Source organism: Tachyglossus aculeatus, chromosome 3 (genome assembly GCF_015852505.1).
Source record: "Tachyglossus aculeatus isolate mTacAcu1 chromosome 3, mTacAcu1.pri, whole genome shotgun sequence".
Lineage (NCBI taxonomy): Eukaryota > Metazoa > Chordata > Mammalia > Monotremata > Tachyglossidae > Tachyglossus > Tachyglossus aculeatus.
In genome coordinates, this window is record NC_052068.1 from 18,613,060 (window position 1) to 18,627,102 (window position 14,043).

The following is a 14,043-nucleotide window of genomic DNA, read 5'->3' on the forward strand; positions in this document are numbered from 1 at the left end:
CCCCTCTCCTTCTTCTCCCCTTCTTCCTCCCTCCTTCTTCTCTCCCTTCTTCCTCTCTCCTTCTTCTCCTCTTCTTCTCCCTCCTTCCCCCTCCTTCTCCCCCTTCTTCCTCTCTCCTTCTCCCGCTTCTTCCCCTCTCCTTCTTCCCCTCTCCTTCTTCTCCCCTTCTTCCTCTCTCCTTCTTCTCCCCCTTCTTCCCCTCTCCTTCTTCTCCCCCTCCTCCCCCTTCTTCCTCTCCCCCTTCTCCCCCCCTCCCCCATCTATCCCCCTCCGTCCCCTCCTCCCTGTCCCCCTCCCCCTCCTCCCTCCCCTCCTCCCCCCCTCCTCCCTTTGCTCTCGCCCCCTCCCTCCCCCGCCCCCCCCCCCCCCCCGGCCGGCCGCAGATGAACGGGACGAGCCCGGGCGCGGAGGCGGAGGCGGCGGTGTGGGAGCGGCCCTGGTCCCTGGACGAAATCCGCAAGAACAGCCAGAGCTGGTCCTTGGCGGCTGATGCTGGCGTGAGTGTGACCGGCCGGGGGGCGGGGGGGGGCACAAGACAATCAGTCAGTCCATCCATCATATTTATTGAGCGCTTACTAAGTGCAGAGCACTGTACTAACCACTTCCGAGAGAGCAGCAACGGGGCTTGGTGGAAAGAGCACGGGCTTGGGAGCCAGAGGTCGTGGCTTCTAATCTTGGCTCTGCCGCTTGGCAGCCGTGTGACTTTAGGCAAGTCACTTCACTTCTCTGGGCCTCAGTTACCTCATCTGGAAAATGGGGATGAAGACTGTGAGCCCCAGGTGGGACAATCTGATTACCATCTATACCCCAGCGCTTAGAACAGTGATGATGATGATATTTATTAAGTGCTTACTTAAGCGCTTAATATCATTAATAATGATATTAAGCAACAGTGCTTGGTACATAGTAAGCACCTAAAAACCCGGCATTATTGCTATTATTATTACAAGAAAATTGGGTAGGACACAGTCCCTGTCCCGCTTAGGGCTCACAGCCGTCATCCCCATTGTACAGATGAGGTGACTGAGGCACAGAGAGGTTAAGTGACTTGCCCAAGGCCACACAGCAGGCAAGTGGCAGCGTGGCTCAGTAGGAAAGAGCCCGGGCTTTGGAGTCAGAGGTCGTGGGTTCAAATCCCGGCTCCGCCAATTGTCAGCTGTGTGACTTTGGGCAAGTCACTTCACTTCTCTGAGCCTCAGTTACCTCATCTGTCAAATGGGGATTAAGACCATGAGCCCCACCAGGGACAACCTGATCAACTTGTAACCTCCCCAGCGCTTAGAACCGTGCTTTGCACGTAGTAAGCGCTTAATAAATGCCATTATAAAAAAAAGTGGCAGAAAAGGGATTAGAACCCCCGACCTTCCCACTCCCAGGCCCGGGCTCTATCCGCTCCGCCGTGCTACTCCTCACTTACCGAAGTCAGCAGCAGACCTCCCCTCAGAAAGGGAAGCAGCTTGGCCTGGTGGATAAAGCGCACGCCTGGAATTCAGGGGACCTGGGTTCTAATCCCGTCCACGCCACTGATCTGCCGTGTGATCTTGGCCAAGTCACTTCACTTCTCCGTGCTGCACTCACTGCATCCATGAAAGGGGGATTAAGACTGTAAGACCCATGGGGGACAGGGACTGTGTCCAACCTGATTCGCTTTTATCTACCCCAGCACTTAGTACCGCGCCAGGCACATAGTAAGCGCTTAACAGACACCATAACCGTTAAGGGGATAAAAGCACGGGCGTGCGGATGGGTCGACTGAATCTCCCCGATGCGGATTTTCCGATGCCTTCCCAAACCACCGGTGGTTTGTTTTTCCAACAGCTTCTCCAGTTTCTGCAGGAGTTCTCCCAGCAGACAATATCGAGGACTCATGAAATCAAGAAACAAGTGGACGGCCTGATTCGGGAAACCCAAGCCACTGACTGCCGCCTGCATAATGTCTTCAACGACTTCCTTATGCTGTCCAACACGCAGTTCATTGAGAATGTGAGTCCCCCCAACTAAGCTTGTCTAAAAATTAGTCCTTGTCAGTTGTTTCTTTAGCAGTGCTTTTCAGTTGCACTATTGACACTTGATAGTGTCATCGTCGATGCTGTTCATTCATTCAGTCAGTCAGTCGTATTTATTGAGCGCTTACTGTGCGCAGAGCACTGTACTAAGCGCTTGAAGTAGCATGGCTTAGTGGAAAGAGCCTTGACTTGGGAGTCAGAAGTCGTGGGTTCTAATCCCGGCTCCGCAGCATGTCCGCTGGGTGACTTTGGGCAAGTCATTTCACGTCTCTGTGCCTGTTACCGCAACTGTAAAATGGAGATTAAGACTGGGAGCCCCACGTGGGACAACCTGATTACCGTGTATCTGCCCCAGTGCTTAGAACAGTGCTTTAGACTGGGAGCCCACTGTTGGGTAGGGACTGTCTCTATATGTTGCCAGTTTGTACTTCCCAAGCGCTTAGTACAGTGCTCTTCACACAGTAAGCGCTCAATAAATACGATTGATGATGATGATGGCTCAGTGGAAGGAGCATGGACTTGGGAGTCAAAGGTCGTGGGTTCTAATCCCCGCTCTGCCACTTGTCAGCTGTGTGACTTTGGGCAAGTCACTTCTCTGAGTCTGTTACGTCGTCTGTAAAATGGGGATTAAGACTGGGAGCCCCACGTGGGACAACCTGATCACCTAGTATCCCCCCAGCTCTTAGAATAGTGCTTCGCACGTCGTAAGCACTTAACAAATGTCATTATTATTCTTAGTAGTAAGCGCTTAACAAATACCGTCATTATTATTTATTGAGCAATTATATGTGCAGAGCACTGTACTAAGCGCTTGGGAGGGTACAAGGCAACAGAGTTGGCCCAAAGTGAACTTACAGTCTAGAAGGGGAAAATGAACATGAATATAAATACATATCCCTGGTGATACGTAGTGGTATTAGCAGTACTGTTTATGGAATGATGTTTGTGAAAAGCAGTGTGGCCCTAATAGAGCACAGGCCTTGGAGTCTGAAGGTCATGGGTTCTAGTTCTGTCTCCCACCACTTGCCTGTTGTGTGACCTTGAAGAAGTCACTTCACTTTTCCGGGCCGCAGTCACCTCATCTGTAAAATGGGGATTGAGACCGTGAGCCCCACGTGGGACAGGGACTGTGTCCAACCCGATTTGCCTATGTCCACCCTAGTGCTTAGTACAATGCCTGGTGCAAATAAATGCATAACAGATACCGCAGTTATTATTATTATTATTTCCCATCCACATAGTGCCATGCTGTGTACTAGGTGCATGAAAGTAGAAAATAATGAAGTGTCACCTTCTGGGATATAATAATGATTGCATTTATTAAGCGCTTACTATGTGCAAAGCACTGTTCTAAGCGCTGGATATAATAATAATGGCATTTATTAAGCGCTTATTATGTGCAAAGCACTGTTCTAAGCGCTGGGGAGGTTACAAGGTGATCAGGTTGTCCCACGTGGGGCTCACAGGCTTCATCCTCATTTTACAGATGAGGGAACTGAGGCCCAGAGAAGTTAAGTGACTTGCCCAAAGTCACACAGCTGACAAGTGGCGGAGCCGGGATTTGAACCCATGACCTCTGACTCCAAAGCCCCGGCTCTTTCCACTGAGCCACGCTGCTTCCCAGCGTGGCTATGGATATGAGTTGGGTAACATGGATCTTCAGTGAAAAATGGCTATTTCCTCATTACGGGAAGAGAGCAAACCATTTCCTTCCTTTTGGTTTCTCCATGCAATACTTGAGTAGTAAATATCCTTGAATAGAATGAAAAGCGCACATCTATGTAAGTTCTAGGGAAGGCCTGGAATTCTAAAAGGTTATCTCATTTCTCCAAGTGAGAAACCAGCTTGCTAGATATCGCTGGGCTTTTCTTGACTCCTTTTCAAAGAACATTTCTAATAATGGTAATAGTTGTGGTATTTGTTAGCCTTTTCTGTGTGCCAAGCACTGGGGTGGAGACAGGTGATCCAGTTGGAAATAGTTCCTGTCCCTCATTGGCCTCACTTAGTACAGTGCTCTGCACACAGTAAGCGCTCAATAAATACGATTGATGATGATGGGGAGAACAGGTACTTAATCTCCATTTTACTGATGAAGAAACTGAGGCACTGTAAAGTGACTTGCCCGCGATCGCATGCAGGCAAATGGTAGAGCCAGGCTTAGAACCCAGGTTTTCTGGTTCCCAGGCCTGGGCTCTTTCCCCTAGGCCACATTGCTTCTCTTTAGGCATATCTAGACTCTGAGCCCCTTGTTGGGTAGGGACTGTCTCTATTTGTTGCCAAATTGTACTTTCCAAGCGCTTAGTACAGTGCTCTGCGCACAGAAAGGGCTCAAGAATGAATGATTGAATGAATTTGAAACGTTCTGTAATGACATTGACTAAACCAGCTCAAATTCGGGCTTCTCACAGCAAAGTTTCCAGAGATATCATCATCATCATCATCAATCGTATTTATTGAGCGCTTACTATGTGCAGAGCACTGTACTAAGCGCTTGGGAAGTACAAATTGGCAACATATAGAGACAGTCCCTACCCAACAGTGGGCTCACAATCTAAAAGGGGGAGACAGAGAACAAAACCAAACATACTAACAAAATAAAATAAATAGAATAGATATGTACAAGTAGAATAACTAAATAAATAGAGTAATAAATATGTACAAACATGATATGAACCGGTTTGGGTAACAGACCTTTTCTAACACATAGAAAACTGGCAACAAATTATGAAGCAGTGTTACTTTGTCATCAAGTATTTGTTTTCCGGTGGAGAACCCAGGAGGTGAAAGGGGAAAATATTTGCCATGTCTCAGTAACGGTAAATAGATGAAGTAAAATGACTTTGCCACTGCACTTCATTCATTCAATCGTATTTGAGTGCTTACTGTGTGCAGAGCACTGGACTAAGCGCTTGGGAAGTACAAGTTGGCAACATCTAGAGACGGTCCCTACCCAACAACGGGCTCACAGTCTAGAAGGGGGAGACAGACCACAAAACCAAACATGTGGACAGGTGTCAGGTCGTCAGAACAAATAGAATTAAAGCTAAATGCACTTCAGTAACAAAATAAATAGTAAATATGTACAAGTAAAATAAATAGAGTAATAAATCTGCACAAACATATATACAGGTGCTGTGGGGAGGGGAAGGGGAGGAGGAGAGGAAAAAGGGGGCTCAGTCTGCACTTGCCAGATTCCTCACCTAGTTCTCCTTCACTCTAACAATGGTTGTTTGATTAAATAATTGATTGGTATTAGAGCTTTCCCTCCTTCTTAGACTCTTCCTCCCTTCAAAGCCCTACTGAGAGCTCACCTCCTCCAGGAGGCCTTCCCAGACTGAGCCCCCTTTTTCCTCTCCTCCTCCCCATCACGCCTCCCCCCTGCCCTACCTCCTTCCCCTCCCCACAGCACTTGGGTATATTTGTACATATTTATTACTCTATTTTATTAATGATGCGTATAAATCTATAATTGTATTTATTTACACTGATGGCATTGACACCTGTCTACTTGTTTTGTTTTGTTGTCTGTCTCCCCCTTCTAGACTATGAGCCCGTTGTTGGGTAGGGACTGTCTCTATCTGTTGCCCAGTTGTACTTTCCAAGCTCTTAGTACAGTGCTCTGCACACAGTAAGCGCTCAATAAATGCGATTGAACGAATGAATGAATAAAGGTATGAGAACTAGTAAGGTAAGGCCTGTGGGGGAACCATTGATTTAGAAATTCATAGCTATTGTCCTGTACTGTAGCTATTGTAATCAGGGTAGTTGCGCTTTGGGCAGTTTCATCGTCAATCGTATTTATTGAGCGCTTACTATGTGCAGAGCACTGTACTAAGCGCTTGGGAAGTACAAATTGGCAACATATAGAGACAGTCCCTACCCAACAGTGGGCTCACAGTCTAAAAGGGGGAGGAATTTCAGTCATTCAACTGTATTTACTGAGCGCTTCTTGTGTGCAGAGCACTCTAGTAAGCACTTGGTAAATCCAATTTAGCAATAGAGCACTGGGCTTACAGCTTAGAGGGGGGAAGATGGACATAAAAGAAAGTAAAAAGGCAACAATATCAATGAATACAATTATATACACATCAGAACAAGTAAACAAGCATCAATATAAATAGAATTATACATATATACATGAGTGCCGTGGGGGTGCGGAGGTGGGGGAGAGCAAAGGGAGCCAGTTGAGGTGATGTGGAAGGGAGGGGGAGCTGAGAAAAAGCGGGGGGCTCAGTCTGGGAAGGCCTCTTGGAGGAGGTGAGCCTTCAGCAGGGCTTTGAAGGGGGGAAGAGTGATTGGAGGATTTGAGGAGGGAGGGCATTCCAGGATCTGTGCTCAAAATCCACCGTGCCTGTCTCCTTAGCGTCCTTTATACTGTCTTGCACAAATTGTCCCCTGAATTTCCGGTCCTGGTCCATTTTGGAATCCAAATTTCTCTCTAGGTCTTGTGCTCTTTCAGATAAACTTCCATAGCACTACCATCACTGATTTGGTTTTTTTTCAAATAACATTCTCCACACCCGAATTAGTTTTAGGAATGAATTTCCCAGCCGAGAAGAGTGAGCTACTAAATGGTATTAGAAGCAGCGTGACCTAGCGGAAAGAGCACAGGCCCGGGAGTGAGGGGACCTAGTTTCTAATCCCGGCCCCGACAGTTGCTTGCTGTGTGACCTTGGGCAAGTCACTTAACTTCTGTATGCCTCATTGCCTCAACTGTAAAATGGGGTTACCTGTTCTCCTCCTACTTACACTGTGAACCCTATGTGGGACGGGAACTCTGTCTGACCTCATTGTACCTACCCCGGCACTTAGAAAAGTGTTTGACCCACAATAAGCACTTAGCAAACAGAAGGTCATGGGTTCTAATCTCGGCTCCAGCATTTGTTTGCTGTGGGACCTTGGGCAAGTCATTTTACTTCTCTGTGCCTCGGTTACCTGATCTGTAAAGGATGACACGCAAATTCGTGAAGCGTTCCATATTTTTCTATTTATTTTATTTTGTTAGTATGTTTGGTTTTGTTCTCTGTCTCCCCCCTTTTAGACTGTGAGCCCTCTGTTGGGTAGGGACTGTCTCTATATGTTGCCAATTTGTACTTCCCAAGCGCTTAGTACAGTGCTCTGCACATAGTAAGCGCTCAATAAATACGATTGATGATGATGATGATGTAAAGTGGGGATTGAGACTATGAGCCCCACGTGAGACAGGGACCGTTTCCAACCTGATTCACTTGTATCCACCCCAGCACTTAGTACAGTATCTGGCACACAGTAAGTGCACTGGTAATGATGGCATTTATTAAGTGCTTACTATACCTATGTATATGTATATATGTTTGTACGTATTTATTACTGTATTTTACTTGTACATATTTACTATTCTATTTATTATGTTAATATATTTTGTTGTCTGTCTCCCCCTTCTAGGCTGTGAGCCTGCTGTTGGGTAGGGACCGTCTCTGTATGTTGCCAACTTGTACTTCCCAAGTGCTTAGTACAGTGCTCTGCACACAGTAAGCGCTCAATAAATACGATTGAATGAATGAATGAATGGTACAGTGCACTGCACACAGTAAGCGCTCAATAAATGAGATTGATTGAATGAATGAATGCTCAACAAATACCATGATTATTATTATTATTATCAAATACCAAAAAATTGATAAAAGATTCCCCTACTGTTATATTGTACTCTCCCAAGTGTGCAGTACAGTGCTCTGCACACAGTAAATGCTCAATAAGTACGATTGACTGACTACTGATGTTCATTCATTCAGTTGCATTTATTGAGCGCTTACTGTGTGCAGAGCACTGGGCTAAGCGCTTAGGGAAAATCCCCGAGTTGGGGTTCACCTCTCCCATCAGAAGGTGAAGGTTTTCACCTTTTTGCCTGGCCAAAGCGAGGTCATTTCACAGATCTTGTAAGTCGGTGATGGCTAATGATTCTCTCATCAGGCATGACCTTTCTTGTCTAGGGAAGTTGGCTCACCTTAATAATAATAATAATGGCATTTATTAAGCACTTACTATGTGCAAAGCACTGTAGTAAGCGCTGGGGAGGTTACAAGGTGATCAGGTTGTCCCATGGAGGGCTCACAGTCTTAATCCCCATTTGACAGATGAGGTAACTGAGGGCCAGAGAATAATAATAATAATAATAATAATGTTGGTATTTGTTAAGCGCTTACTATGTGCAAAGCACTGTTCTAAGCACTGGGGGGAATACAAGGAGATGAGGTTGTCCCATGTGGGGCTTACAGTCTTAATCCCCATTTTACAGATGAGGGAACTGAGGCACAGAGAAGTGAAGTGACTTGCCCAGAGTCACCCAGCTGACAATTGGCGGAGCCGGGATTTGAACCCATGACCTCTGACTCCAAAGCCCGGGCTCTTCCCACTGAGAGCACTTGGGAAAGTACCCTATTAACAGGGTTGGTAGACATAGCCCCTTCCCACAGGAGCTTACAGTCTAGAAGATCCTCCAGCATCCCCATCCCTGCCATCCTGTATGGTGATGATCTGGCAAATTATTTCCTTAACAAGATCCAGGCCGTTAGAGACCAACTTCTCCCCTTCTGGACTTTAAGCTTGCTGTGGACAGGGAACATGTCTACCGACTCCAGAAACGCTCTGGGCATATTACTCCCCTCCTCAAAAATCTCCAGTGGCTACCAATCAATCTGCGCATCAGGCAGAAACTCCTCACCCTGGGCTTCCAGGCTGTCCATCCCCTCGCCCCCTCCTACCTCACCTCCCTTCTCTCCTTCTCCAGCCCAGCCCGCACCCTCCGCTCCTCCACCGCTAATCTCCTCACCGTACCTCGTTCTCGCCTGTCCCGCCGTCGACCCCCCGGCCCACGTCATCCCCCCGGGCCTGTAATGCCCTCCCTCTGCCCATCCGCCAAGCTAGCTCTCTTCCTCCCTTCAAGGCCCTACTGAGAGCTCACCTCCTCCAGGAGGCCTTCCCAGACTGAGCCCCTTCCTTCTTCTCCCCCTCATCCCCCTCTCTATCCCCCCATCTTACCTCCTTCCCTTCCCCACAGCACCTGTATATATGTATATATGTCTGTACATATTTATTACTCTATTTATTTTACTTGTACATATCTATTCTATTTATTTCATTTTGTTAGTATGTTTGGTTTCGTTATCCGTCTCCCCGTTTTAGTCTGTGAGCCCACTGTTGGGTAGGGACTGTCTCTATATGTTACCAACTTGTACTTCCCAAGCACTTAGTACAGTGCTCTGCACACAGTAAGCACTCAATAAATACGATTGATTGATTAATTGATTGACTCTGTTATAGTGTACTCTCCCAAGTGCTTAGTACAGTGCTCTGCTCAAAATAAGCTCTCAATAATCAATCGTATTTTTTGAGTGATTAGTATGTGCAGAGCACTGTACTAAGCTCTTGGGACCATACGATACAACAGAATCGCACAACGATAAGGATTATTATGTGCAGAGCACTGTACTAAGCTCTTGGGACAGTACGATACAACAGAATCGCACAACAATAAGGACAATTGATTGAATTTCTCCAAGTGCCCCCTCTTCCTCCTAATTATCCTCCTACCTCTCCATCATTCATTCATTCGATCACATTTATTAAATAATAATAATAATAGCATTTATTAAGTGCTTACTATGTACAAAGCACTGTTCTAAGCGCTTGGGAGGTTACAAGGTGATCAGATTGTCCCACGTAGGGCTCACAGTCGTCATCCCCATTTTCCAGATGAGGTAACTGAGGCCCAGAGAAGTGAAGTGACTTGCCCAAAGTCACACAGCTGACAAGTGGTGGAGCTGGGATTTGAACCCATGACCTCTAACTCCAAAGCTCGGGCGCTTTCCATGGAGCCACGCTGCTTCTGTGTGCAGAGCACTGTACTAAGCGCTTGGGAAGTACAGATTGGCAACAGAGAGAGATGGTCCCTACCCAGCAACGGGCTCACAGTCTAGAAGGGGGAGACAGACAACAAAACAAAATAAGTAGACAGGTGTCAATACTGTCAGAATAAATATAATTATAGCTATATATACATCATTAATAAAGTATCCACACTCCCTTCCTTTTTCAGCTGTCTCCCAAAGAGCATTTTTCAGCCTACTCTAAACCTGCCATCTTTCTCCTAGTGCGTGATATCTAAACTGTTCATATCATCCATTTATCACTTTGTGTATTTGTTTGTATATGTCGTATTTGTATTTGTACTTGTATTTACTTTTACTTAGGAGGCCTTCCCAGACTGAGCCCCCTCCTTCCTCTCCCCCTCGTCCCCCTCTCCATCCCCACCGCCTTACCTCCTTCCCTTCCCCACAGCACCTGTATATATGGATATATGTTTGCACGTATTTATTACTCTATTTATTTTACTTGTACATATTTATTCTGTTTATTTTATTTTGTTAGTATGTTTTGTTTTGTTCTCTGTCTCCCCCTTCTAGACTGTGAGCCCACTATTGGGTAGGGACCGTCTCTATATGTTGCCAACTTGTACTTCCCAAGCGCTTAGTACAGTGCTCTGTACACAGTAAGCGCTCAATAAATACAATTGATTGATTGATATGTCTAGCTACAGCTATAGTTGTAGAGGTATATCTAGACCTGTAAACGCTCATTTATCAACTTGCTACTTGTGCTTTCTTAATGAGTTACTCTTCACTCACCTCTTATAGCTGGCCATGCCTGTCATTTTTAAGTTCCACAAAGGTACCGATCAATACTTTCACTTCTTCTAATGTACCAATAATAGTAATAATATCATCATCATCAATCGTATTTATTGAGCGCTTACTGTGTGCAGAGCACTGTACTAAGCGCTTGGGAAGTACAAGTTGGCAACATATAGAGACAGTCCCTACCCAACAGTGGGCTCAATAATAATAATAATAGTGGCACTTGTTCAACACTTAGTATGTGTCGGGTGCTATACTGAGCGCTGGGGTGAATATAGGCAAATTGGGTTCGATACAGTCCCTGTCCCACATGGGGCTCACAGTCCCAATCCCCATTTTACAGATGAGGTAACTGAGGCACAGAGAAGTAAAGTGATTTACCCAAGGTCTCACAGCAGACAGTGTTCTTCTGGGGCTTGGGACCGTTTTCTATATACAATAGAGGCTCAGTAAATGCTGTCTTCTGGAAGGAGCCTTTGGGAATTTCCAAGATTAAAGAAATACTGATTAATTTGGGCTCCAGGTAACTGACAGTCTGTTATAAGGGAATGAAGTTCTAAATATACCATCACCGACCTCTTTCCTTTCCACAGAAATTAACGATACCGGCTAGGAATACTGAAAAATAGATCTCTTAGTCGGGGGAGTGTGAATTTTTATCTTTTTGTTTCTCACCTATTTATAAGGTCCGTGTGGCCACAATTGCTTCGAGTTTTGAAAACTCGCTGCCATTATGTCTTCGCCTCCTCCTCCTTGAGTTAGTTTTCTTTATCTCATTTGGCAGAAGAGAACTCGAAAGCCCTGACAGTTGGCAACTAAGTCCGAAATCTCTGTCGCCTCAGAATAGCATCAGTTTAACCCCCTGACTGAGTGCTACACTCGGCAAGCAATAGGTGTCAATGTCGCCTGCGTTTGGGGCACTTTATTATTATTATTATCATTATTACTACCATTATTATTAAGTGTGGTATTTGTTGGGAAGATACGATTGGATCAGATGCAGTCTCGGTCGCAAGTGGGGCTCACAGTCTGAGGAAGAGGGAGAACAGGTATTGAATCCCCATTTTGTGCCTAGAGAACAAGCGTGGCTTAGCGGAAAGAGCCCGGGCTTGGGAGTCAGAGGTCATGGGTTCTAATCTTGGCTCCGACACTTATCAGCTGCGTGACTTTGGGCAAGTCACTTTACTTCTCTGTGGTAATCTTTCTCAGGACTTAGGAAATGCCTTCCCCAGGTGCGGAAGGGTGGGTTTCACCTTCCTGAATTTGCTTCTCTTTTCAGCGGGTATATGATGAAGAAGTGGAGGAACCAGTTCCCAAGGCAGAAACAGAGAAGACGGAGCAGGTAACCCGACGTATCGAACCCCCTCTGCAATCCAGAGGAGGTCATCATCATCATCAATCGTATTTATTGAGCGCTTACTGTGTGCAGAGCACTGTACTAAGGTCGAATCTTGGGAATGCGGGAATCCCCTTCCCTGACCCCTGGACCGGTTCTTCCATGAGTCACTTTCTGTGGCTTCCCTTCTGGTCTCCAACTGATGGTACCCTTTGGAGTTCATTGAAGGGACTAAAATTTGCAAGGAAGCAGATAATAATAATAGTAATAATAATAATGATGGCATTTGTTAAGCGCTTACTATGTGCAAAGCACTGTTCTAAGCGCTGGGGAGGATACAAGGTGATCAGATTATCCCACATGGGGCTTACAGTCTTCATCCCCATTTTACAGATGAGGTAACTGAGGCGCAGAGAAGTTAAGTGACTTGCCCAAAGTCACACAGCTGACAGTTGGCAGAGGCGGGATTTGAACCCATGACCTCCGACTCCGAAGCCCAGGCTCTTGCCACTGAGCCACGCTGCTAGCATTTATTAAGCGCTTACTACGTGCAAAGCCCTGTTCTAAGCGCTGGGGAGGTTACAAGGTGATCGGGTTGTCCCACGGGGGGCTCACAGTCTTAATCCCCATTTTGCAGATGTGGTAACTGAGGCCCAGAGAAGTGAAGTGACTTGCCCAAAATCCCACAGCTGACAATTGGCAGAGGCGGGATTTGAACCTGTGACCTCTGACTCAAAGCAAAGGCCCCCAGATGACGATAATAATAGTTACGGTATTTGTTAAGCACTTACTATGTGCCAGGCACTGTGCTAAGCACTGGAGTATCCACTCCAGTGTTTAGTGGATAGTTAGAGAAAACTTCGAGTGGATACTTAGAGAAGCAGTGTGGCTCAGTGGAAAGAGCCCGGGCTTGAGAGTCAGAGGTCATGGGTTCCAATTCTGACTCCGCCGCTTGTCAGCTGTGTGACCGGGCAAGTCGCTTAACTTCTCTGGGCCTCAGTTCCCTCATCGGTAAAATGGGGATTAAAACTGTGAGCCCCACGTGGGACAACCTGATAATCTTGTATCCCCAGCGCTTAGAACAGTGCTTTGCACACAGTAAGCACTTAATAAATGCCATCATTATTATTATACAAGCAGCTCGGGTGGGCCACAGTCCCTGTCCCAAATGGGGCTCACAGTCTTAATCCCCATTTTATAGATGAGGCAACTGAGGCAAGGGAAATGAAGGGACTTGCCCAAGCCTCCACAGATGATAAGAGGCAAAGCCAGGATTAGAACCCATGTCCTTCTGACTCCCGGGCCTGTGCTCTAGCCACTTATCTGGACTCCCCCACTTGTCTGCCGTGTGACCTTGGGCAAGTTTCTTCACTTCTCCGGGCCTCAGTTCCCTCATCCGTAAAGTGGAGTTTGAGACCGTGAGCCCCCGTGGGACGGGGACTGTGTCCAACGCGATTTGCTTGTATCCACCCCAGCATTTAGTACATAGTAAGCGCTTAACGGATTCATTCATTCATTCAATCGCATTTATTGAGTGCTTACTGTGTGCAGAGCACTGTAATAAGCACTTGGGAAGTACAAGTCGGCAACATATAGGGACAGTCCCTACCCAACAACGGGCTCACAGGCTAGAAGAGGGAGACAGACAACAAAACACTTAAGAGAGCGCTCAGTAAATAGGACGATTTGACGGATTTATGAAAGCGTTCAGTAAATAGGCTGATTTTAGGGATTTACGAGACCGCTCAGTAAATGGGCTGATTTTAAAAAGTTACGAAAGTGCTCAGTCATTACGGTTTTAGGGATTTACGAGCGCTCAGTAAATAGGACGATTTGACAGATTTCTGAAAGCGGTCAGTAAACAGGAGGATCTTACGGATTTAGGCGCGCTCAGTAAATAGCTGACTTTACAGATTTACGAAAGCGCTCAGGAAATAGGCTGATTTTAAGGAGTTCAGTCATGACGATTTCTCAGCGCTTACAACAGTGCTCAGCACCTGGTAAGCGTTTAACAAATGCCACCGTT

General features: G+C 46.4%; 1 protein-coding gene across 5 annotated transcripts in view; it reads left to right on the top strand.

Moving 5' to 3' along the window:
• Positions 1-383: 383 nt before the first annotated feature.
• Positions 384-14,043, top strand: part of WASHC2C (WASH complex subunit 2C) — a 99,449-nt gene continuing 85,789 nt past the window's right edge. For 4 of the 5 annotated variants that reach the window (XM_038743307.1, XM_038743308.1, XM_038743306.1 and 1 more), the window contains exons 1-2: positions 1,851-1,983; positions 11,961-12,023. In XM_038743307.1, the coding sequence (XP_038599235.1) occupies positions 1,954-1,983; positions 11,961-12,023 (93 nt within the window). In that variant the 5' untranslated portion in view covers positions 1,851-1,953. Of the gene's footprint in view, positions 498-1,818; positions 1,984-11,960; positions 12,024-14,043 lie in introns of those variants that run through there. The other variant, XM_038743304.1, reaches the window with a different exon arrangement.